Source organism: Vespa mandarinia, chromosome 6 (assembly GCF_050613455.1).
Source record: "Vespa mandarinia isolate Hongniang chromosome 6, ASM5061345v1, whole genome shotgun sequence".
NCBI classification, from domain to species: Eukaryota; Metazoa; Arthropoda; class Insecta; order Hymenoptera; family Vespidae; genus Vespa; species Vespa mandarinia.
In genome coordinates, this window is record NC_140815.1 from 1447501 (window position 1) to 1475000 (window position 27500).

The following is a 27500-nucleotide window of genomic DNA, read 5'->3' on the forward strand; positions in this document are numbered from 1 at the left end:
ATCGGCTTTTGTTTCGCGTCAAGCTGCGGAACACCACACGGGTGACAATGAGGAGGGTGGACCCTCCTTCCTGCGATAGCTCGGACCTCGAGATTTGACGTCATTTTTCTTTCTCTTCTTCCTCCCACCCCTATCCCCATTTTTTCCTTCCTCTGCTTCTTTCTATGACGTTTGACCTCTCATCCTGGGCTACTTCGATAATCGATCTCTTTTGGATTATATACTACTACCACTACTACTATCGATCATCGTCCATCGCGCGTGATAATATAAAAATCCTTTGCAACTTCTTCTACCCCTTGTTCGCCCGAAGAAGATATGCAGTCTAACACGATACTACGTGACGTTGCCAACACGGAGAAGTTAATGAGCAACAACAATAATAATCTGAACAACAATGGCTCCCCTGGCACCACCGACATAATGTTCCAGATGGAGGATGAGGGCCTCACGCAGTTGGGCAGCGTCTTTCAGTCAGCCTACCAATCCATCGTGGGTGGTGGACCACAGGTAAATCAACTTTAAACTCTACGGCATCGTAGATTTAACTTCTATCATCGTCGTCCTACGTGGGTTTGAATAGGCGGTGTCTCGGGGGAGGGTTGGGGAGATGAGCGATTTAAAACCACCTGCTGCTTTCTTCTTCATTTTTCTCAGGCTAGTTTTTTTTATTTTTTTTTCTTTCTTTTTTTTTTTTGTTTTAAGACTGTCTACCTTTCCTATTTTCCGTTCAATCCGATTTATACGCAATTTTTAAACGAACTGCGTTTTCGTCTGATTCCGTCGAGAAGATGGAACGAATTTGTTATTCGTTGTGCTTCATTTACAGGAAGAAATTGTTAATAAACTTCACACAGATCTCTCATCATTCTCACTCTTTTCTTTTCTTTTCTTTCTTTCTTTTTTTTACCTACTGCTTTCTGATCTTCAGGATACTCTATGATATTACTGTCTATAAATAACATATTTGTATATATATATATATATATATATATATATATATATTTCGTATGTATATATAAATATAAATACATTACTTATGTTCTTTATTTATACAATTTACACGTCAAATATGCAGTAATAAGAATAATAATTTCTTTTCCACAAAACGAAAAGTTTTAATAGGTTTTTTCTTGTTGACATTATAGGATCGACTTCAATAATCATCGAGCATAATAATTATCATGAGAGAATACAAAAGCGTAAACGCATTTTATAATGTCGTCCCGACGCAGTAACTTTTATCGAATAAATATTTATTTTTATTCGCACTACTTCCGGATCTCAATACGATAACTCGTGTGTCATGGTTAACACGATCCCCTTATCGAAAACTATCGCACGCTACACATACACACACACAACACACACACACACGTATATATATATACATATATAATATATATGTAGATATGTATGTGTGATTGTGCAACAAAACGTAAGCGTAGAGACAGTAAGCGCGAGATAACGTAAAATTTGAAACAATGGAAAATCGAATGTCCATTTGTCAATATAGAAGGACGCCCGTGAACGATTTATTGGTTTTATCTCGTTCGATTCGGAACGTTCGAAAAGTAGCGTTGTTAAAGTTTTTGTTTTGTTTTTGTTTTTCTTTGTTTCTTTTTTTTTTTTTTATACGAACAGGAAGGGAACGACAACGACTATGATGACCTTCAATCACTTCGCGTATATTGTCAAATCGAGATATTTATTCATTTCCCGTAATCTTGTCTGTAATGTTAGAAAAGTATTAGAATTAAAATGACAGATGCTTTCGATTTATTCAAATGATAATACTCGACACGTTTTCGAGATTTCGCGTAGAAAATCGTCGTCGTGTCGTATCCCTAGAGCGTGAGGAGCACGCCATCGGTTCGGTGACGTCAGGATTACGTCACAAACATGGCCGCCGTCACGTGGGCGGGAACGTAGATCCGTCGTTCGTTCTTTTTGCACTGAGGAGGCACCCTTCCACGATTATCCACAGGGTGTCATTGTCGTTGTCGTTGTCGTTGTCATTGTCGTACTTTGGTAACGTATATGGAAATTTTACGTAGAACTTTTTTCAACCTTCTTTTACATCTTACGTTTTTTTTACCAAAAATCTATTATACCAAAATGAAGGATGGTGGGGTGTAAAAGAGGAAACAAGGATGCCTACGATGATACGAATCTTTTTATCGGCTTGTAATAAAATTTTCGCTATATTTATTGAACGATATATCAGATTTTATCATTCGTATTATTTTAATTTCTTCCGACGTGATTATTCTCAAACGTATTATATTTTACATAGAGTGAAGTAATGAAAGAATCGTAAATAACTTTAAGAACTACGTTATTAAAATAATCTCGGAAAACGATCGTCATAGGGACAATTATACGTTTTATAATCTTTTCGCTATAAAGAAAAAAGAAAAAAAATTATGTTCAATATTATGTATTTTTAATTAATATAATAGAGCTTTTACATGTATGTAAGTACATATGTGTTTGTAAGTAACGGCAAATCGGATAAACCGAAGTCAGTAGTTACTCTTGAGCTCTCTGTGACATTATCGTTGATCGTCGGACGTTTCGATTATCAGACTTAAATGAATACGTGTGTTCTCGTTAGTGTATGCATAGTGTACGTACATATGTATGTATATGTATATATATATATATATATATATGGGCGGTTATTAAAATTTCACATTGAATTCGATAGATGTAACGATATGCTATATGTCTCTTTTAAAGGTATAGACTCGTAAACATATCTATCTATGTACTTATTTACGTAGATCCTACGATAAGTGAACAAGAAGAAAATTATCGGTTAATAGATGTTCGCGCACAATATAATTTTGTAAATTTTCCCAAGAAAATCTCCGGCCAACTTAAGAGCGTGCGCGCGCGCGGCCCACGAATTTATTCGAGATTCGTACTGCGACTGTGACACATCATAGCAGCATTGTTTCGTTAAATGGAATTTCTATCTAATTTAAATGCGGCTTAGCTAGAAATAATGCGATTATGCGTTAGCTTATTCTGTTTGTTAATCTCCTTTGCACACCATTGTTACCCCGAACGACGAGGGAGAGACGACGGTGGGCGATGGCGACTAAGAGGGTGGGGTGAGGGGGTAGAGAGAGAGGGAGAGAGAGAGAAGTGCTCCGGATCCCTCCCTCCTTTCCTCCCTTTCCACATCTCCTCTTTCCTCTCTTCTCTCCTCTCCTACCCTATTCCGTTCTTGCTTGCCTCCATCTTGCCGTTTCGTACGACACTGTACATTATTTCAGTACAGTCCATGCAGCCGTTAGATCTTCTCTTTGGCTTATGGACTACCGCCAGCGATTCTCAATTTCGTTCACTCTCTTTAATCTCTTAAGGATTTCAATATGTTATTGCTTATTACTCATTAGTAATAGATATAGTATAGTATAGATATACAAATCACTCGTATTTATATATGTATATATATATATATATAAACTTTTTGTTAGTAATATTTTCCAATAAGATCGTTTTGTTTTCAATAATTTTCTTTTTTTTATTTGCCTTTTTTTTTTTTATAATCAATGGAAATAGAAAATAAACGGATTCCGCCATTGTTTCCTATAGTATTAATACATTTGTATTTTTACTATCATCGCTTTTTCGTGTTTTTTAGGAATTGAAATGTTTTTCATGTTTTCTAGAAGTTGAAAAATTTGAGTTAATCGTAGATTAATCCTATGTCATTTTTTATGTATGTTTACATAAATACACATATAGAATATTATTATTTGTTATAAATATATATTTTATACATTTATATCCTCACGAATATATTCATAAATAGGTATGTATGCATATGGGTGTGTGTGCGTTATATTTTTCAAACAATGTAGTTTAGTCAAAAATGCAAAAGATATGTTGGATTCGTATGAGAACCACGGTTAACCGATCGGAGTTCCGTGCGTTAAATTATATTCGAAAACGTGCCGGTTCGACTCGTGGTTTCGTTTCGAAGTCAACTTCAGGTTCTGACTAAGTTTGTTTGTTGTATGTATATGTGTACGTTTGTGAATGTGTATGTTATATGAATGTATGTATGTGGTGTGTGTGTGTGTGTGTGTGTGCGTCTGTGTGTGTGTGTGTGCGTCTGTGTGTGTTTGTGTGTGTGTGTTTATGTACGCTAAGGCAAAAGAGAACGAACCGTCCATCGAATTTTCGGTTGGATATAAAAGACATGTTTACAACCCTTTTTAATTTCATATCGGCTTTCGTTTATCTTCTAGTTTTCGTTGTTAGTTTGGGTGGAACATAATTCTGCGGAATTATAATAACCCTCGGCTCGATTTGTTTCAAAAATACAATTTTAGTATACTAGGCACCAACTTGACGCGTCTCTTACGACGCATTAACGGTACTACAAAGGCATCGTCGTCGTAATTATGTCTCTGAAAGATGAATGTAACGGCGTAAAATATCGTGAAGACAACGGGACGAGGACGATCGTAAAGCGAAGGTAGAGAAGTGACGTTAGATCGACAGCTGTGTCTCTATTATTTCAGAATACTTCGACTATTTAAATTCATTGAATTGTTGTTTCTTTAAAGAAAGAGAGAAAGAGAGAAAGAAATAGAAATTATATATTCATCGATCTTGATCGATCATGTATTCGTACTCATTTTTTATAATTATCATCTCAACTCGAAGGTTTTCACGCTATTGATACAAACCAATATGAACGGACTCCGTTAAAGTTCTAACTAGTTTGGCTATTGCAGACATTTGGTTGCTATATTCCATTAATGGACATAATAATTGGTACTATTTTTATTATATTATTATTAAATATAGTAATAATAATAGCAATATTATTTTTATTAGTAATAGTATTAATATATAATATTGTTATTCTATATAAAATTTATTATTTTACATTATTATTAAATAATATATGTATATATATTATAAATTAATTCTATACATTATTATTATTATTACAAATACATTTATCTCGTTTATCGAACTTTTTTTTAAATTTCCGTCAAGACATTCTATTACTAAATCTTTTAGATTTTCTTTTCTCTATTTTACGAAAATCCTAACTGTATTTCACATTTCAAATATAATTATTATTTGTATTTCTTGGTATATATCTTTCCTAAATGTCAGTCCTGTTAGTTTTATATATTGATTGTACATTTGAATTCCTCACGCTTGTTGCGGTGATTATTATCATTACCATCATCATCAACATTATCATCATCGTTATTATTATTATTGTTATTATTATTATTATTATTATTATTATTATTATTATTATTTTTTTTTTTTTTTTTTTTTTTTTTTTTTTTTTACTGCTATTATTATTTGAAAACGTTAAAACTAATTTGTCAGATATTTATCTAAAACGAAAAGTAGGGTGGGCGAAAGCATTTTCTTCCGTCCGTCTAGTCACAACGGTGAAGAGAGGAAAGGGAACACTGTCGAGCGTCTGGCAAAACCAGTTTTTGATCGTGCCGGAGGTAAGGGCGGCCATTTCCGGTCTCTACGCTCCTACCCCTCTGCGACTCATATCCGGTACGGTACTCGCAACGTTTTAAACTGCGTCCGATTTCACCTCGCTAACCCTCCTCTCTCCCTTCCTCCTCTTTCCCTTCCGTCTCCTCTCTCTTCGCCCTCGCCCGCCCTTTTCTTCCTCTTCCTCTTCCTCCTCTTCTTCCTTTTCTTCCTCCTCCTCCTCCTCCTCCTCCACCTCCTCCTCCGCCTCCTCTTTCTCCTCCTCCTCGTAAACTCACTCGGACGACCTTTTTTCAAGTTTCGTCGCCCGTAAAATCTTCCCTGTGGACGAACGACTCACTTGGGGAGAGAAGTTCATCTAAAATAGACTTTAAAAAAAAGCAAAGAAAGAAAAAAGAAAAGGAAAAAACGGGGAGGGAGAGAGAGAAAGAGAGAGTGGAAAATAAAAGGAAGAGACGAGGAGGTGGAAGGTGGCAGAGGGTTATAGGGTGGCTGGAAAGAGAGTAGAGGAACCTCCTTTCATTGTGAAGTCTTATCTCTTGTCCTACGTTAAACTTAATTAACTCCGTTATTCTTAGTGGATTAGCTTGTTTCTTCAATGGGGGGAAATATCGCTGCTAGAGATTCGAGCTTTTTAGATTTATTTTAATCATTATTACATATATTAATTATATTTTATTTATCCGGGTACTCCTCGAATTAGATAAACTTTTAAACGAGATAATTATATTTACGTTCCGCGATATCTTGAAATCGTCGTTACGTTATTCTATTTTATTTTTATTTTATCCTATTATTTCTCGTTTATTTTTTTTTCTTCTTTTATTTTCGTTTATAGCCTGAAAATAAATGTATAAACGGTCAGAGATAATTCGATCGATAAATAAAGTCTTGTCCTTAAGAAGACCTTAATAACGAATTCTGTAAGAAACTTTGGGTCGTGTAAAAATCGAAGATCGGAGATGGACGGATATAAACGTTTTATTGGCTTATTTTATTGACAAGCAAAAAAAAATGAAGAAACCAAACCATCAAGCCGAAAGATTCTGAAACTTTGCTCACTTGCGTAATATGAAAAACGAAGGAGAAATACACACACACAACCACACATAATCATGTAATGTGCATGTAGACACACACATACATAAACATACTTACTACATATCATAATACTGTTTAAGATTTATTTAACTTTATGTATAGAGAAGAAAATTTCGATGCCATTTTTTTTTTCTATCACATTTGTGAATTTCTTTCTCTCTCTCTCTCTCTCTCTCTCTCTCTCTCTCTCCTCTTTTCTTTCCTTTTCATTTTTTTCATTTGCGCGTACGTTACATTACATTACACACAATAGAAACAGGCCGTGAGAGAAGAGATTCTCGAGGGTCGACATTGAAGGGCTAAGAAAAAGAAACGAAGAGACGAAATGAGAAAGCGAAAGTGTTCTTCTTCAGAGAGGTGGTCCGTTTATTCTCTTCGTATATGTGTGTGTGTGTATGTATGTGTGTGTATATGTATGTCTGCTGCGTGTACCGGAGGTTCAATTAAGACGAAAATTCGAAAGGATCATATCCGTACATGGGAAAGGAAATCCATCGTGAAAGCTAAATCGAGAAAGGTTTTATGATTGGCCCGAGGAATAACGCATTTAAACTTTGTGGAGATCGAACAATTTAATTGCTTTAAAAAAAGAAAAGAAATAAAAGAAAAAGAAATAATGATCATTCGAAATCAATAGTTCACCTATCTGTCTGTCTATTCGTCGTTCTTTAAAAAATTCAAACGATCATTTTCTACGAGAGTCAATCGATTCATTTGTAGTTTTATAATTTATCGTTAATGATCATTTTTATTAAAAAAACTTGTTTACTTAGAGGTAAGGGAGAGTGAAGGAGAGAGAAAGAAAATTAGAGTTCCAGATTGAGTCTGCATCGTATTCTATCTCTTTCTTTTTTTTTCGAGAATATAACCTTATGACATTAAATTTATTGCCCGTAAAAAGAAAACATATATTGTTACCATTCGATCAGTTTAGAGATAACAGGTGCACCGTTTTGATTTTACTTCGTTAATGTCGATTAACACGTTATTCCCAGAGGTGGTTTTCGTAATATTACTGTTATATAATGGTGGGGTTGATATGGACGACAAGTGTGCTATCTGAATCAATATTACAACGGTCAATTAATTAATTTATTATTTTATTATAATATATATATATATTTATTTATTTATTTATTCATAAACACAATAATTCGAAAGTGTATTTACAGATTGAATTATTTTAGAAAATCATTTAAAATAGTTCAATAATTTCGTTGTGGAAAACTTGATTGTCAAAAGTTAACTACAATAATAGCAACAAAACAAAACAAAATTCATTTTACATTGATTATCAACGATATTCATAAATAAGATTGAAAAATCAGAATGGCCATCGGTATTTCTACAATCGGCTCGTTCCGGTTGATCATCATTGGTGAGTTCTCGTCCGATAATCTATGGTTAGGATTAGCATTAGTAGTAGCAAGGCGCGTATGTATAACCCATATGATCGCGTACATAGTTATAGCTTGCACGTCTCTATGCATATACGTAAACGTACACATACACGACATCCGCTATGCGATAGAGTGATGGGAGAGGAGGAATATAGGGCGGGGGTGAAAGGGAAGGGAGAGTACGTTTGGAACGCGAAACTCGCGCGAACTCTGTTTTACATACATGTAATTAGATACATATACATATAACTAAGTGACACATACATGTACATGTATACAAATACATTTACACATATAGATGCGTGAGCGGGAGCGCACGATCTAGTTCTGACAATGCATTCAGATCTGCGCTAATAGTAGGGATTCCAGGATTCGAAGCGTACGTACACATACGCATACATATATATATATATAATATACATATATATATACATACATGCATCCACAAATTGTACATAGTTATACATATGTGAGACAGATAGATATGTATGTGTAGCATACTTATATATGCGTGTGTGTATAAATCTATATGTATATATATATATATATATATATATCTATTCGTATATACATATATATATATGTATGTATGTATATATATATATATATCTGCATATATATGTATGTGTGTACATATATATGTATGTATGTACACACGCTAGACCACTGTATATCGTTTCTATTTGCATGGATGTGTATCTCAGGACGTGTGCGCTCGCGTGCAAACACACACACACACACACACACAAACATAGAAATTCACATAGAAAACCGTACACGTGTGTTTTGAGAGAAAGAGAGAGGAGAGGAGAGGAGAGGAGAGAGAGAGAGAGAGAGAGAGAGAGAGAGAGAGAGAGAGAGAGAGAGAGAGAGAGTGTCGCGCGATATATACGTCCGATTATTAGTGTGTCACGCACGCTTGATTTGGTAGCGGGCTTATAACGCCAGCTATTGCGCTCCGAGAGGCGCCAGCTGGATGTGTTTCGAAACACACCCTCCCTTGCAACCCTTCAACCACCCTCGATTTACTATCTCTCTCTTTCTCTCTCACTATCTCTCTCTATCTCTATCTCTATCTCTATCTCTCTATCTCTCACTCACTCACTTACTCTCTCGTAATGTTATCTCCGTCTTCCTCTCCTGCGCGAGATCACACATATACATATACACACAGAGGCGCGCGCTCGATCGCGCGATTCGCCCACTGTCACGTTGATGATCACGACATTGATGATAATGTACGCTATATACGTTAGGGCCGTTTCGATCTTTCCTAAATAATGAGATACTCTCCATATCGTTCCCGGTCACTCGCTTGTATTATAAATTACCGAGTTAGATTGATCTTCTTGTATAAAATATTATCGATCGTATTATATTAATGCGAAATATCTTGGGTATGGTTGGTTTCCTGCGAGATAATAATTAATAATTAATTATTATCGGTAGGTAATTTATTTTCCTATCGATTAGATAATTTATCAACAACGGTACTATTTAATACCGTATCTTTATCATGTCTGTTTCTTCATTTATATTTTCTTTTTTTTTATTATTATTATTATATTTATTCTACGTCTACTTCTATACGCATAAACACACATATGCATCTGCGCGCGTGCGCGCGCGCGCGCACACACACACACACACGAGAAAAGTTCGATAGTGTAGAGAATATCAATGTTCAATAAGCAATAACCCATCGATAGATAGATAGAGGCAGGTCAAGAGGAGAATGATCGAAGATCATCGTGAGAGATCGAACGTCTTGATCCTCAGGATGCGTTTGGTGCGCTAATACACGCACTGTGTGGATGACGATATAGATTCCACGTCTTAATGCTGCATAAGTGGGCGTCGCCCGTATATTCCGAATAGTTTGATAGTCCAATATATACCCTATTGTTCCTAGAAATTTCTATGTACCGTCTGTCAGTACATACACGAAGAGTTTGTTGTCTACTTGGCCTATAATTACGTACCTTCGTACATAGACACGCTCGGGATCGTCTTTCTAATAACGGTTTCGCATATTATTTCATCGCATAGAAATCGCTAATGTTGAACCTCTAAGTATTTCGATCGTTACTCATCTTGACTGCGATCAAAACGTCGCTCATAACGATCGAGTCAAAGTTTCTCTACGTAAATGGTATAATGTGTGTATGTGTGTAGGTGTGGGTGGATGGGTGTGTGTGTGTGTATACAATGTAACGTTAAGTAGGTATGTTACTTGGCAGAGACATGAAATTATTTACATAATCATCGGTCTTAATAAGAGTTATGCGTCGGACTTAAGTACTTAAATATTCGTTCACTTTACAAAGAAATGTAACTGATGTTTTAACGTAAAACGTAAGTAACGTTTTGTAATTCAGAATATATTTTCATCTGTTTATCCAATAAAATATTTCTAATAAAATAGGGAATTTTGTTAACGTTCAATCTTTAATGAATTAATCGATGAATGAAATATATAAATGAAATATATATAATGATCAATAAAATGAATAAAGTATAATAATGAAATATATATAACAAATGAAAAATATATTGATAAATTAATCGATAAATAAAATGTAATAAAATAAGTAAAATATAATAATGAAACATATAATATAATAACGAATAAATTTATAAATTAATAATTAACATTTCATTTTAAAATTATCTCGCTATTTTTGTTCTCTTTTTTATTTATTTCTTCATTTATTTATATATTTATTTATTTGAGAAATATTTCGTTTGTATAAAAAAAAGGTTTCACAGTGAAACGGAACTTGTAAGCTTTACTTAACGAGCAAAAGAGAGAGGTGGTAGAGAAAAGAGGGAAGGAGTCAGTGAAAAAGAAAGAAAAAAGAAAATATGAGGGCCCTTGGACCCTCGTGCAGGGCACTCAAGACGAAAGAAAACGAAGGAAATATGGCGACTTTCGGGCCATATGGCGTTCACGGGTGCCCAAACACCGTAAACCTTCGTGAACGTCGACGTAATCTATCCTCTCCCTCCTCGCCACCCTCTTGCCATCCCTCTTTTTCCCTCAGTCTTTCTTCTTCACGAACGGGAGCCTAATCAATGACTGGCAGCTCCTGAAAAGACCGACGAATGGTCCAAAGTCACCGTAACTAAGAGGATCGATTTGAGTTCTAGGATAATTCTTCTTTCATGATTGTTACTATTTGCTTTTTATTCGTCAAAGATTTTCAATTTATCAAAGAATTTTAAAATCGAAGAATATCCGGTTTATTTTTATTTTATTTGATTTTAATAAAACTTGTTTGTTCCTATATTTATACGCAGGTATGTTACATACATATATATATATATTTTTTTTTATATTTTTACATATATATATATATACAATGTTTAACAACGGTCAATGGTTAACAACGGTCTCGATGATATTTACGTAAGTGATATGAAACGGTAATAGGTAGCGAATGGTCTCGGGTAAAAAGGGGGTGAGTTGTGGATCGAGCCTAGATTAGCTCGACTCGAGCCAGTTCCGATTTCCGGCAGAGATCTTAGGGCAGATCGTGCCTGCCTCAGTGCCTGCCTCTGAGTTTAACAACCATCACCACCACCATCACTATCATCACTAACACTAATACCATTGTATTTCACGCCAACTTATTCGACTTCGAAGCCGCGGTCTACTAAACTAAAACGTCTTCGTCCATCTTAGTTTTCACGAAATATTACTTAGAAATTTCGTGTTCGCGCAAAAAATAACGACTCGATATCATACAAGGATTATTTAAAATCGAAATTATTTACGATTCTGATGCTTGATATCCTTTTTTCTATTTTCTTTTTCTTATTTTTTTAACCAATTTATGACTAATTTTAATTGAATTAAAAGAGGAAATAGATAAGGAAAGATATGAGACTTAGTTCTCATATCTTTCTCTTAGTATCTATCTCCCTAGAGTAACCAATGCATATATATAAGTGTAATATATACCGGGTGACGTTTTACCCGTGTAAACTCATACTATGTGTTACTGCGCGAACAACCGACGCTCTAGTACGAAATTATTGACTTTTACTATAAATACATCTTACAATCGGCCTTAGAGCGGTTCATGCGAGCTTTCGAAGACAACGATTGTCCATCTTGCGTCGCGTAAGCCTTTACTCATGAATTATACTCTCTTTCTCTCTCATTCTCTGTCTCTCTCTCTCATTCTCTGTCTCTCTCTTTCTCTTTTGTCCTCTATTTTTCCCTTTCTCTAGTTTTCATTTCTCTTTTTCCATCTGATCGAACTTTCATTTTACAGTACATGCTTGCATCTCTAATCCGATGCAACTTTCGGATCGATTCATATCGTATCGGACTATATGTATATAGTATCAATAGGTTCGAGTAAACGGGTTCGTTGTCCTTTTGGTTTTAACCTATCATCATCATTTATTTTATTTTTGTTTTGTTTTTTTTTTCTTCTTTTTTTTTTTTCTCTTTCTTTTCAAAATAATCGCGTGCTTAAATAGAATACGTATGTTACGGATTAAGTTAAATAGTTAACCATATTTTATTTCTTATGGATTCACGGCCACGAAAGTTCGATTTTAATTTGAACCTCCTGGCCTCCTCTGAAATTCGATCCAAAATTACGAAGGGACCTCCTGTTCCGGGAGAGTAGAAACACGAGAGCATTTCTCTCTTTCTCTCTCTCTCCCTCCCTCCTCTCTTTCTCTCTCTCTTTCTTTCTCTCTCTCTCTCTCTCTCTCTCTCTCTCTCTCTCTTCTTTCTATCTTTCTTTTTTTTCTTAGTCTCAAGGAATTATGGTTTCGACGACTAGAATTATGGTTTTGCCGAGGCCAATGGGTGGGTCATTTCCTGAGTGTCCGGAATACTTCTCTCTCTCTCTCTCCCTCTTGCGCGCGCGCTCATTCTCTTCCCCTGTCCTCTTTCCCTTTTCTCTCTCTATCTCTCTTTCTCTTTCTCTCTTCCCTTTCTCTCTCTCTCTCTTTCTTTCTCTCTCTCTCTCTCTCTCTCTCTCTCTCTCTCACTCTCTCTCTCTCTCTTTACTCCCCTTTTTTTTGTCCCTTCCTCCTTCTTCTCTTTTTCTCGCTTCACCGTAAGCACCCCTAACCATAGCTACCTATTTTTCCATCCTCAACGAAAATATCCGTACTCTAACTCTCTTCTCTCTCTCTTTCTCCCCCCCCCTCTCTCTCTCTCTCTCTTTCACTGCTTCGTTTCTGCCAGAGAAAGAAAATTGCGCATGTAAAGAAAAAGGAAAAAAGAAAGAGGAAAAAGGGAAAAAAGTATAGGAGTAAAAATGTGACCTCTCCTATGGTAGAAAGATAATCCTTGCGTTTAGAACTAGACCTCACGTTTTTTACCAGCATTTTCGGTGGTGAAAAGAAATGTAGGACAGGTTCCATATATTTGTTCTTCTTTTTTCTTTTCTCTCTCTTTCTTTCTCTCTCTCTCTCTTTCTCTCTATCTCTATCTCTATCTCTATCTCTATCTCTCTCTCTCTCTCTATCTCTATCTCGTTGTTCTTTCTTTCTCTTTTTTTCGCTCGAAATGAGACACAGTACTACATCTTTATTCGTCGGCTTAAAAGCGTCCTCAATGTTTTTTTCTCCCTCTCTTTTCTTCTTTCTCGTTCCCTCTTGTCTTCTTACGTATGTTGGTACCATTCTGAAATATCTTGATATCATCAAGGAAGATATCTGCATTCGATAAGATTAAAATAATTTCTTTTTATAAAGTGTAACGATAGTCAGTCAGTCAAAAAGTCATCAAAACCAAGATATTGACTGATACGTTCGGGGAGAGACGAGGAAATTGTGTGTGGATGATAAAAATCGAAATATCGACTGTATTGAGAAGTTTCCAATTTTCTCTTTCTCTTCCCTCCTCCCCCTTTCTCTATCTCTGGCTGTTTCTCTCACTCCCCCGCCTCTCTCTCTCTCTCTGTCTTTTTTTTATTCTCTCTTATTAGTCGGTCATATAATGAAGCGAATGTAATCGGGCCAGAAAGAAAATAATATTATATTCGAACATTCGAGAGTAGGTGCGATGCTCTTCTTTGCACAGGTGCGCCTAATCTGGATTTCTCCACGACTATCGACGCTTATATTGTGTAATCGTCATCGTGTACTTACGTATGCAAGTGTGATCGAAAAGCAAGATGGCTTTGATCGACGGCCACGGTTTCCATTTCTCTCTCTATCTTCCTCTCTCTCTCTCTCTCTCTCTCTCTCTCTCTCTCTTCCTCTCTCTCTCCATTTCTCCCTCTCTTTCTCTCTCGATTTTTTCCTTCTCTCTCTATCTATCTGTCTCTCTTTTTCCATTTCTCCCTCTCTTTCTCTCTTGGTTTTTTCTTCTCTCTTTCTCTCTCTTTCTTTCTCTCTCAGTTTTTATCTCTTGGTTTTTCTCTTCTCTTTCTCTCTCTCTCTCTCTCTCTCTCTCTCTCTCTCTCTCTCTCTCTCTCTCTCCCTCTCTTTCTCTCTGTTCTAAAGACGGATATGAAGAAAAAACGTTCGAAGATATTCTATTCAAAGATACGGAAAAAATTGATCGTTTTTGTTATAAGATCTTAGACGAAGTTTGAAGGAAGGATCAATCATTCAAAACTTCGTCTTTCAACGAGGGAGAAAGAAAGAGAGAGAGAGAGAGGGGAAGGGCGGGAGAGAGGGAGTGGAGAAATAGAGAATAGGGAGGTCATATGGATGTAGTTAAAAGTTGTTGTTCCAACTCTTTAATCCCTGAACATACAATAACCCCTTGGTCCGTTAGCAAAACCTCGTCTTATCGCTGTTACGTGCGTAAAACAATGAGATTTGCACCTACCGAGAATTGGTTGCACACGCCTTTTAAAATCCATAATCCTTCGTAGAAGGACCTGGCTAGGCTACGCTAGGTACTACTGTTCGATTGAAACCATCATCCTATTTTATCTTTGTTCCGTGAACTATTGTTTTCTCGAAAAGTTCTCTTTTTCTTTCTCCTCTCTCTCTCTCTAACGTGTTTGTTTTCTCTACAACTGTTTTAAAAATCATTGTTAGAAAAAGAAACTATATTGATCTTGCAAATTTTCGTTTATTTATTTATTTATTTATGGTTTCTCTCTGGGTACACCCTCGTTCCCAGATAATAATGTTCAACATTTCCCGTATCTTTCCTTCTTTTTTTTTTTTTTTTTTTTTTTCTACATATTTCATAATCATGCAAAGGCGGCAAATTCAAAAATAATCGTTCAAATTTATTGAAAAAGAAAGAGATTCGTTTCGTGCAGGAGTTAATAGAAATTATTTCCATGCACGTATATGATTGTATGTGTATATATTTTTTCTGTGTATTGTATGGTCGTAAAGTCTGTTTTATCTGTATGCGCACACGTTGTGTCTGTGCATGTCTCTGCATGTGCGCATGTGTTAGTGCGTAGTTCACGAGAGAACGTGCGCGGAAGCGAGTCCGCGGCCTATCGAAAGCGCATGCGCGGACGCACTCTCGAAGCAGCTGTCCGCCAGGTGCGTGCCATCGTCGACCAATCGGCTCTCTCCCTTCGAAGGGGGACCGGGCTGGTGCTCAACCTTCGGCGCCCTCGATTACCTGCGCCCTTTTACTCGCTAAGGGGCCACTCTCTATCTTTATTTCTTTTTCTCTCTCTCTCTCTCTCTCTCTCTCTATCTCTCTTTCTCTCTCTCTCTCTCTCTATCTCTCTTTCTCTCTCTCTCTCTCTCTATTTCTCTTTCTCTCTCTCTCTCTCTCTCTCTCTCTCTCTCTCTCTCTCTCTCTTTCTTTCTTTCTGTTTTTTTTTGAATAATTCGTCCTTCACATTTTCTTCTCTTTATATGTGGTCCAAGAACGATTATCATCGTAACTTTTCTACACGAAAAAAAAAGGAGAGAAAAATCACTACATCGAATCTTTCGATCTTCCATGAACGACCCCATAAATCTTCGATCTCTTTCGGATGTCCGTTTCATTCGTTTCTCGGTCGAACGACCTAACGAACACGCAGCTGGACGAAAAGAGAGATTTTTCACGTGTTAGTTGTACGCTACAAGGCGATTGCAAAATTAACGAGTACAAATTGACGAGCTCTCATGCATGGAATCGCCGTTTTTTTTATTTATTTTTATTTTTTCTTTTAATATTTTTTTATTCTTTTTTTTTTTTTCTTTCTTTTTATTTATTTTTTCCTTCTCTTTGCGCACATATATACATACGTATATAATATATACATGAATACATACATATATATGTACGTACGGTATCGTGTACCGTGTAGAGACGAGAAAGGCGAGCGATCGAGTTCGATCGTAAGACGGCTAACTTTATCCGTGGCGAATCGCACGACGACACACAATGCCTTTGGTCTCATAGCTCCTATTCGGAGAAGGCTGTGCTCGGAGAAACGGGAAGAAAGTCAAGAGAGAGAGAGAGAGAGAGAGAGAGAGAGAGAGAGAGAGAGAGAGAGAGAAGGGTGGAGAGGGAGAAGAAAAATGTCCACCTTTGTGCTCTCCCTTCTTTGTCTTTCTCTCTCTTTCTCACTCATTCTTTCTTTCGTAGCTCGTTCCGTACTCTTTCCAAGTTGGCACGAAGGCAAGTTGTCCGTTTAGGGAAAACGTCGGCACCTTTGAAACGCCCCCGCGAGATCGGTCCTGATTTGCCGCGGAAACCGCGTGGAAACGTTGTCGTTGTGCACGTGTGTCGCCGGCACTACCGCCGTTGTCGTCGCCGTTTCGTTTCTTTATATATGCATCGAGTTTAGGATCGTGCAGGATTAATGGGTAGAACATAGAGAAAACGCAGTGCAATGCCGTGGAAGGGGACCGGGAATGGGTGGAAGGGAATAAAGGCGGCGAAAGAAAAGGACAGATGATAGAGCCAAAGAAACAATCAGGAAATGACATTTTCTTCGTACGGTACGTTTTTCGTTCTAATATTTTCTTTCCCCGATCAAAATGTAGATTGGCCAAACCTAAAATTCCGGAATTACCCAGAATTTTTGAAAGTGCATTCATATTTGTGTATGTGTGTGTGTGCTTGCACGCGTACACGAGTACGTGAAATAATTTGGCACACTCGAATTTTCCATGTATTTAATCACGAAAACAATTTTGTTCTATGTATATATGTATGCATGTATGTATCTATTTATGTATGTATGTATGTATGTATGTATGTATGTATGTATGTATGTATGTATGTATGTATGTATGTATATATGCATGGATGTATAGACATATCTGTCGTCTCTCTTTCGACGTAATCACGATCAAAGTTTAAGCAAAACGCTTCGTTAAAATGATTTTATAAATAATCGTGACGATAACGTGAAATACAAGCTTATAGTGTACTCTCATTGTTTTCGATTATAACAATTCTCTCTCTTTCTCTTTCTTTCTCTCTCCCTCTTCCTCCTCCCTCCCTGTTTTTGTCTCTGTCTCTAACCTCTGAGATTTTAATATATGAGATTGATATATTTATGATACATAATAAAATGATATAGATAAGGTATAGGAAAATTTGGATAAATTAATCATTGGTACAATGAAGAATTAGAAAATGTATTATAATATAATAATAAATGTTATATTATGATTGTAAGTGAATAACAAATTTATTATTTTTTTACGAGATATATTTGAAATGTTGAAAATGAAGAGATAACTAATAATTTTCATCGATCAAAATATCGATCGAACGACGTATGTACGTATTACTAGATATTTTCAGTTTTACGGTGGTGCATTGTTAAGCCATGTTATTTTCATATAAATTAAGTGGATACATAGTTCATAGTCATTATTTTCGTATCAATTAAGTTATTAGAGCCCTCTCTAGATATTTTCTCTACAAAGCTCGTGATCTGCCGGATGGCTAGTCCCTCCCTCTTCTCCCTCCCTTCGAAATCAGCGAATTCGCTATCAAACGATCAAACGTTTCGCGGATGGTCGAGCACAGTGGCAAGATTAATGAGAGGCTTTGATGCATGCCGGCAATTATTAATTACGTGCATTACGCGGTTCTGACTGACTAGATGCTCTCCTCGACTGGCCACCCGGCCAATACTCAATCGCGTTAACTGTTAGCCTTAATGCACCAGGAAATGAACTTGCCTTGGAGGGTTGCTAGCGTTCATCGAGCGTATAATCGCTATCGTAATTACAACTACCGATCGATTTCTGGATTATTATTATCGTCTGAATTCGCACAATCGAAAGCAAATTTTCGAGTCCTACACAATCGTAACCGGCAGAACTATAATATTATCCTACTCTATTATATATACTACTATTCTATATAATCTTTAGATAATAGAGATAGTCGATAACGTCGAATTATTAATTGACCCCGATTAATAATATTGTTGGCCCGGTGTACGCGTACGAGCATTAAATGAATTTAATTTGTTGACAATTGACAATTTCGTCGATAATTATCAAATACGCATAAATAAGAGTAAGAGGAACACGTTCAGCATTACTTAAAAAGAAAAAAAAAGAACGGTATACAGAATCGAATCGATGAATTATTTATCGTCTCCTTTTAAATGGGTCAAGGGTATACTATCTAAATGTCGTCTTCATAACCAAAGCCATTAGTTCGAGACGACGTTAGATCCTTTATTTTTTCCTCTCGTGGCTTCTACTTTTTCTTAACCTACCCCCATCATCCTATTCTTCTACTATTTTATTATTTCATATTCAAACGAATTTCCGTCGGGAACGACACTTTTTTTGCCTTTTAAAAGAAATTTTCTCTCTCTCTTTCTCTTTATCTCTCTCTCTCTATATATATATATTTTTTTTTTCTTTCTCTCTCTTACGTTCGTTTAAAGTCACGTCACGAGAGCTGTCTATTCTATCCTCCTTCCATCCTCCTTCCAACTGGATTTTCTTTTAACGTTTTCGGTAAAAGATTCGAAAACAAGTGTTTTTCGTCCTTAAATAAGATCCTATCCGGTTTCGCTTCAGTATTATCCTATACATATGTGTATATATATATATATATATATATACATATATATATAGATATATATGTATATATATAGCCGAACGTCTACGGAGTGTCGTTGAAGGAATGGAAGGAACGAAGCGAGAGAGCGTTTGCTAGTGGATGGCCCTAGGGGGTTGGCACTGACTACTTGACTGACAACCAATTATACGAGCCGGTTGGTAAGGCAGGTAGTAGTACCGTTTATATCGGCCCACTGGAAAGAAGGCCTCCTCCTGATCTCGAGTTAATCTCATTCGGAGGGGTTAGAAAATGTCTTAAGAAGGATTTACTTACCGAATTGGTAGGACAACGAATGCCGTCCGTGAAAATAAAAAAAGACCGTTTACATACACACATACACACACAATGAAGACAATCATGATTAATCAACTATTTCGTAACCTTTTTTATTAGAAAAAAAAAAGAAAAATAAAAAAAAACACGAACAATCGCCTTACGATTTTATGTAATTTTATTACGTAATTTCCAATCGCACAACCAACGCCCTGTTATTCTATATAACGGAGGAAAAAAAATCTTTTGGTCGGTTTGACGAGTGACAATTTTTTTCTTTTCCCTTGCGTTCTCTGTTCTCTCTCTCTCTCTCTCTCTCTCTCTCCCTCTTTCTCTCTCTCTCTCTCTCTCCCTCTTTCTCTCTCTCTCTCTCTCTCTCCCTCTTTCTCTCTCTCTCTCTCTCTCTCCCTCTTTCTCTCTCTCTCTCTCTCCCTCTTCCTCTCTCTTTCTCTCTCTCTCTCTCTCTCTCTCTCTCTCTCTTTCTCTCTCTTTCTCTCTCTCTCTCTCTATAATTCGATTAAGAATAATCGAAACGATGACGCAAATGGTTAATATGAAAAAGCAAAAATTCGATCGTTCGTTATCGCTATTATGTTAATCCTGCCATAACGGCGACAATAGTAAGTAATAAAAAAAAAAAAAAAAAAGAAAAAAAAAAGAAGAAGTAGAAGAAGAAGAAAAAGAAAAGAAACAAAAAAAAGAAATAAAAAGAAGATGATAATTAGTAACTGCAAACATAACATTAAAGTCGTTCTTTCCGAGAATTATCGTCCGCAACATTTTTTAAAATGGCCAAAGCTTTTATACCGTCTCCGTTATTTTGTTGTGTTTCTCGTTATCTCTTTTCGTCGAAGAATCGTTAAAGAATCGAAAACAAATTACGAGGAAAGTATACAAGCAGCGAAGAAGAACTGTGATAACCTCTATCTCTCTCTCTCTATTTCTCTCTCTCTCTCTCTCTCTCTCTCTCTCTCTCTCTCGCTCTGCTGGTTTGAGAGATAAAGAGAACTTGTCGTTAATTTTAATGAAAGCAACTGTTAGTCTCGGGTCAGTTAGAAGCACCATATTGTCTACTTCCATATCATCGTCTCATTAGCCGATTGCCGATCGATGAGAAGATGTCGGTGACTAATGATAGTTTTTGAGAAATTAATGTTTATAATAAAGTTAATATTTCCTGGTCGAGTTCGTTAAACCATGTTTTTTCTTCTCTTTTTTATTTCTTTTTTTTTTTTTCCTCAAACGAAATCGTTGATTATTTTTAAAGAAAATAAATAGATACGACTTACGTATGTGCGCACATATATACGTACTGACATATATACATACATATAAAATCAAATGAATTACGTGAGTGATACGATAAGGCATCTAGTAATTAAAATGGTATTTTTCCGTAGTTGAAACGATATTATTTTATTGTCTTGAAATACAATTAGATGAATCGTCCGACCTGTATATAAAAGTCGGTGTTTACGTCGTCAAAGAAATGAAATTATTCAACGTTTATTAGAAATAGAAACGTTTTGATATAAATCAATTGAAAATACATGTTGGCATTTGGACAGATTTATGTTTTCTAACAGAATTAAAGCATTTAACAACTATCGTCAACGCGAATTGCTCCCTCTCTCTCTCTCTCTCTCTCTCTCTCTCTCTCTCTCTCTTTCTACGAGTTGAGACAATTGTTTTATGCATTAACATCACTAATTTCGTTATCCGAGATTACATCAGAAGCGAATATACGTCGTTTGTAAAATGACACACGGGTAATTTGGTGTATTTGGTTGGGTACTAAGCTTGCTTCGGAGTGGCATTCGGTATGTTACTAATTTTTTATGACGTTACTCGAGAGACGTATCAAAAGATTAAAAATTCATTTAATATGTTTTTATTATATATACATATGTATATATGTATTTCTTATTTAATTATTTTTATTTGATTTATATTTAAGTAAATGATATTATTACATCGCGCCTATATATTCATATATTTTATGGATAAAATTGCTCAAATATAATATTATCTCGTTATTTATATATAACGTAGAATATAAAAGTATATATAATGTGTATGAAAATAAATATAAGCGAGCTTGACCCGAGGTGAAAGCGGGCAATAGCGCGAGGGTCACTAGTTAACTGCAAATAACCCGGTAATTTGCGTATCGATGCAAAGCATCGTTCTTGCTTTATGAACCACACGTGAATTCTCGAGTTACGGGTCATTCTAAACAACCTGGTATTTCAAAGCCAAGTATCGTACTTAACAAATATTTTGATTCGAGAAAGTTTAACGTCGATCGAAATCACCGATGATTCGAAAAAAAGTATAAACGATTATATGTATCTGTGTATTATACATATTCTTTTTTTCGATTATATATACATATTCTTTTCTTTCTTTTCCTTTTTTTTATTTTTTTTTCTTTTTTTTTTTTCTTTTATATATATATACACAGACAGAGTAATGGCGATTGAAATCGATGGAAATTTTCTATCTCAAAGCTAATCACGAATGCACATTATAAGTGCATAATAATTTGCGATCGTTCATTGTTCGTTTTCACATATGATGATTTATCGTGTACACTAATAGGAAACGATTTTTATCGTACGTCGAAAATCAACGTCGTTATGTCAATAGTTGGCGCCAAACTGGCACGTCTCATGTCAATTATTAAAAATTTTTTAAAAGGTAATAAAATACATGTTTGTTCCTTCTTTTGCAATCCATTGACGATGATCATTACGTCCTTACCTTTTTTTCTTCTTTTAACCATCGCATTATCACTATCGTTTACATCAGATTCATGCCCGTCATTATCCCTGTCAACGATAAGAATCTTCTTTTATCGGTCCCTCTCACGGTAAAGAGCGCACCGATACTTGCTTGTACTTGATGGGAAGCCTCGAAACAAGTCGAGAGGTTTATTCAAGAGAGAGTATTAAACCGTATTCATGACACTACGTTTGTATTCATCTAGATCTGCGTATGCATGTTATAGAAAATATCGTCAACGATATTGTACTTAATACCTAATGTATGACTAAACAAATAACTATGACTAACAAAATGGAATATACTTGACTCGAAAAAAAGGAAAAAGAAAAGAAAATAGAATAAAATAAAAATAAATACTCGACGAAATAGCCTTCCTTGTTTTCCATGTTTTAACTATCATCGTCAGGCTTTACACCTGATGGCCAATTTGTATCTTCTTGATTTGAAAAAAGGATAAAGGAAAAAAAAGCCAAGAAAAAAGAACCGCTGCACAAAATCAAAACTCAAAGGAAAAAAGAATAAAAAATTAGAAAAAAAAAAAAAAAAAGAGAAAGAAAAGGACCTCAAAACGAAACGTTTTGAATTTGATCGTACTCGCGTTCGAAAGGCAACAAGAAACGATCGTCGCTCTGCTATGGTGTACGAGCTTCCCCCTACCCCCCTCTCTCTCGCCCATCACCCCCTCATCCCCGTTCCTTTTTCGCAATAAAGCGGTACATCGAAGTTTTTATCGATGGCGGTGAATTTATTTGAAAACAAAATCACTTTTATCGCGACTCGCGGAACGCTCTGTATGGGTCGTCGAGTGGAAAGCTCTGCTGTCTCGTATTAAATTCTCTCTTTCCCAGTGCATCCCTCCTATTTCAACCTTCCCGACCGACCGACCAACCGACCGACCAGCCTCCCCTTTCCCTCCTTCCCATCCTCCAGTACACTCCAGCCATCCACCTAACCATTCACCATCGTACGCGTCTATTTCCTCCGGTCGTCGCATTGCAACGACCGCAACCAACCCTCCAGTCCAGTCAACGTGCGCCGCGATTTACATATTTCGGCGTGCGTTTGACCGATAATAATGTTTCTACCCCCGTTTTCGACGAATGGCTCCATTACCAGGACCGAAGCATCGTGAAGTTGACTTTCCGTTATTATGTGCTTTGAAAAATCAACGATCGTCGAGCCAAGCGACGAGCGAGAGAGAGAGAGAGAGAGAGAGAGAACAAGAGAACGAGCGAGCGAGCGAACGAACGAACGCCATATCTGACACACGCATGTTACTATTCGCATGCGTTGCACATACATTCACAACGTACAAGCACACGCACACATATATATGTATAAGAACGAGTTTTTGATCCATGTAACGCATGCACGCACTCACGCACGCACGCACGCATGTATGCATGTATGCACGTACGTAGGTACGTATGCACGACAAAAGGGAAAACGATTGTAACTTTTCATAGAAACGACGGACTCCCAGGGTGAACCCATTGATCATCACCATTGGATATACGAATACCGACTCACCCACGCATATATATATATATATATATATATACCATATATATATATATATGGTTGAAAGGGGTGCGCTCGGAATATAGGGGAGTTTTCGAAAACGAACGATTTCGTCCGATGACACCGACCGAAACGAACTCACCCTTCTGTACTGTATGTTCCGTCCCCTGCCCTTCCCCTTTAGCCCCTCTCTCCTACCCCCACCCCACCTCACCGTTTCTTTTTCTCTCTTTCTCTTTCTATTTCACATTTTTTTCTCCTTATCTTTCTTTTGATTTTTGCCCTTTATTTCTACGTACCCTTTGTATGTGCGCTTTATCGCCAATATTCACGAACGAGCGAGGATTACGGCCAAGTTATCTTTTTTCTCTTTCTTTTTTTTTCTGTTTATTTCTATTCTTTTTTTTTCCTCCTTATTTTTCGGCGTTAACAATGAGTAAAATCGAAGAAGCCGTTTTATAAATAAATTATTATAATCGTTTGTATATTCAATTTTATGTAAATAATGATCTAACTTTTTTCATGGCCACATTCGTCGCGCGTTCATATTAACCAATTCGTTCGAATGGACGAATGGAAGAATATTTTCTTCCTCTTCTTTTTTCTCTTTTTCTTTATTTTATTTTCATTAAATTTTATTTCTTTGCTGATAAAAAGAAATAAAAAGGAAGAGAGAAAAATAATATCTCTAAGTACATATTCCGATCATTTATTAGTTCGCTTCCGCTTACTCTTGATTTATTATACCAAACGCAATCATTTCATCCGTCTCACTTTCTCATGAAAAGTTCCTTCTATTCGTTTTCGTAAAGTTTCTCTAAAGCTACAGAAGCGCGATTAACTCGTTCTATCGGTTTCTTCCTTTAATAATATCGCGATGAGAGGAAAGCAAAACGAACGACCGAGTTAATGCAAGGAAATTCTTGAAAAGACGAGAAAAGCTAAGAGAGAGAGAGAGAGAGATAGAAAGAGGGAAAGGAGAGAGGGGAATGGATAGAATGAGGATGATGAAAAAGGAAGAGGTGGAGAAGAGGAGAAATGATAGAAGAGAGAGGAGGAGGACAGTAGCTATTGCCCAAGCACTTTGCTTAAATATTTAAGTAACAGGGTATTTCACTTCTGAAGAGTGCGTTGTGTTGGGCGATGGTGGCGTGAAGATCGCGGAAAGAGAGGAAGAGAAAGGATATCTCGAAGCATCTCTTATCTATATCCGTGAGATATCTTGCGGAGGCGAAGACAAGTAGAGTCCAATCGTAGGTTTTATTGGTCCTCTTAGAACGGCACCTTAAGTACGTTTCTATGTCCCGCGGAAATTCGCAGCGACACGACCGAGAAGAAAACGTCTTTCGAAAATTCCAACCATTTCTCTCTCTCTTTCTCTCTCTCTCTCTCTCTCTCTCTCTCTTCCTCTCTCTCTCTCTTTTTCTATCTGTATCTCTATCTCTATCTCTATCTCTATCTCTATATCTTTTTCTCCTTTCTCTTCTCTTCTCTTTTCTTTCCTTCTCTTTTTTCTATTCGTTCTTTCTCTCGCACCTTTATCATCTTCTGCACCTTCCTACCTTCTTTCCTTCCTTCCTTAGTTCCTTCTTTTCGTTCATTTCGAAACAAGAAACCGCACTTCTCGAACAATTTTTTTCTTTTCTTTTTTCTTTTCTTTTTTCTTTTCTTTTTTCTTTTTCTTTGTTCTCTCTCTCTCTCTCTCTCTCTCTCTCTCTCTCTCTCTCTCTCTCTCTCTCTCTCTCTCTCTCTCTCTCTCTCTCGAATTCGTCTCTAGAATAACGTACGTTTCTATATTTCGGATATATATGTATGTATGTATGTATGTATGTATGTATGTATGTATGTATGTATGTATGTATGTATGTATATATGTATGTATGTACTTTCTTCCCTATCCATCCATCATCATCTTCATCTTCCTTTTTGTCTTGCCGACTTTGAAATTCAAATCTTGACGAAGGATTTTTCTAACCCCCGATATTCTCGTTCTTTTAATTCCATTTAAATTCCTTGAGAAAAATCTTACCTTTAATATTATTTGGGGTTTACGTTTTGCTCGACTTCTGTTTTTTAAACGCTCTTAACGCAGTAGTGGATACTAGTAAACTACTCAACGAGTAGTCCTCGCATATACGTCGTTTGCGTTTGCCGGTAACCCGATACGTTATTTATCCACGAGTTTATTTAAAAATCCATTTCAAAGAGCAAACCACTTGCATACGCTCTCTCGACGTTGGTACTTCGAACAGTTACTGCTGGTGAATGCCGAGAGAGCTGTCGATATTTCGAAAATGATACTCACCGCTCCGATGCAAAACCATACGTAATCGAGGGCGGGACGGGAGGGGGAGGGCGAAAAAAACAAGAAAAAAAATTGAAACTCGAGTAGAGTCTCTCCTGCGGCTATGCGAGAGCACTCGTCGAAAATCGCGCGTGCCCTCGTTCCTTTTCTACGACGACATTTCGAGTAGGCACTCGTCCTTTGATACCTTCGAAAATCTGTTTTCATTCTCGTATCTATAATTCCACGATTCTCGGTGTCCCATTTTATTTTATTTTATTTTATTTTATTTTATTTTATTTTATTTTATTTTATTTTATTTTATTTTACTATATTTTATTTTCTTTTGGGACAATAAATTGTCCCTACGATACCTTTATGTCATTCTTCCCTATTATATTCCCGTGTCCTGAAATTTGCTCTTTTTAAAGCTCCAATACTTCATATTTTATGTAAAGACGATTTATCTATCTATTTTTCTTTTTCTCTTTCCCTCTCCCGAGAGAGAGAGAGAGAGAGAGAGAGAGAGAGAGAGAGAGAGAGAGAGAGAGAAAGAAAGAGAAAGAGAGAAGGGGAGACGGTAACAAAAATTCGAATATAAAAGAAACTTGATTCATAAAAATTTAAAAACCGAGAAAGACCAGATCGATTATTCTACTGAAGACTGTTTGTGTCTTTCTGATTCACGTTACTGTCAATGATTTCTTTTTATTAAATTTACAAATAAATAAAAGATGAGCGTCTTATTTAATCATTCTCTCAAATCAGTTCTTTTTCTCTTCCGAAAGATAGAGAAAGAGAAAAAGGATAACAAGAATTCGAATATAAAAGAAACTTGATTTATTAAAATCTAAAAAGCGAGAGAGACAAGATCATTTATTTTACTTTGTGATTCATATTATTTCCGATGATTTTTTTTTATTAAATTGCACAGCAAATAAATAGAGAAAAAATAATAGTGAGAGAGAGAGAGAGAGAGAGAGAGAGAGAGAGAGAGAGAGAGAGAGAAAGAGATACGCGAGTACAAGAACATTAAAAATGGCGGTTGAACGCGGTACAATTAATCGTCCACTCTGTATGCTAATTACATATCCAGTCGGTACCTTTGTACCATTGTCTCTTAGAAAATTAAAAGTCTTCCTGTCAGCCAGTTTACTAGCCCTCTTCTACTGCGATATAGGGTTCTTGTTACGTCAGACAAAAACGATTTTTCTCTCTCTCTCTCTCTCTCTCTCTCTCTCTCTCTCTCTTTCTATCTATCTATCTATCTACCTATCTACCTATCTTTCTATCTTTCTATCTATCTATCTATCTATATCTTTATCTCATTCTCTCTACCTATCTGCGTTTCTGTCTCTTTTTGTCTTCCTCAACCAAACGATATCCGATCCAGTACAATTTCCCGATGTAAATCGCAACGGGAGTTCGCATTACATGCTTGATCCGTAACGTGTCAAGGATGATACTACGTGTATTTAGATACGCGTGCACGCAACAACATACACATAGAGGATGATGTCAGGTATAGGTATATAAACGAAAAATAAAGAAAAATTGTTTACAGGTGTGTACCGTGTTTATGCAAATAACGAGACATAGTAGCGCGGTGTGCGCCTGCGGTTCAGGATATTTATACGATGATGATGCCGGG

General features: G+C 36.4%; 1 protein-coding gene across 4 annotated transcripts in view; it reads left to right on the top strand.

The window, feature by feature from the left end:
• Nucleotides 1-27500, top strand: part of LOC118441081 (protein daughterless-like) — a 140966-nt gene that overhangs the window by 51375 nt on the left and 62091 nt on the right. Inside the window, exon 1 of one of the 4 annotated variants that reach the window (XM_085657851.1) lies at nt 1-510. This exon is cut by the window's left edge and continues 399 nt beyond it. The exons of the other annotated variants lie outside the window; for them this stretch is intronic. Within the exon in view, the coding sequence (XP_085513977.1) occupies nt 319-510 (192 nt within the window). The 5' untranslated portion in view covers nt 1-318. The remainder of the gene's footprint in view (nt 511-27500) is intronic. 4 annotated transcript variants of the gene reach the window in all.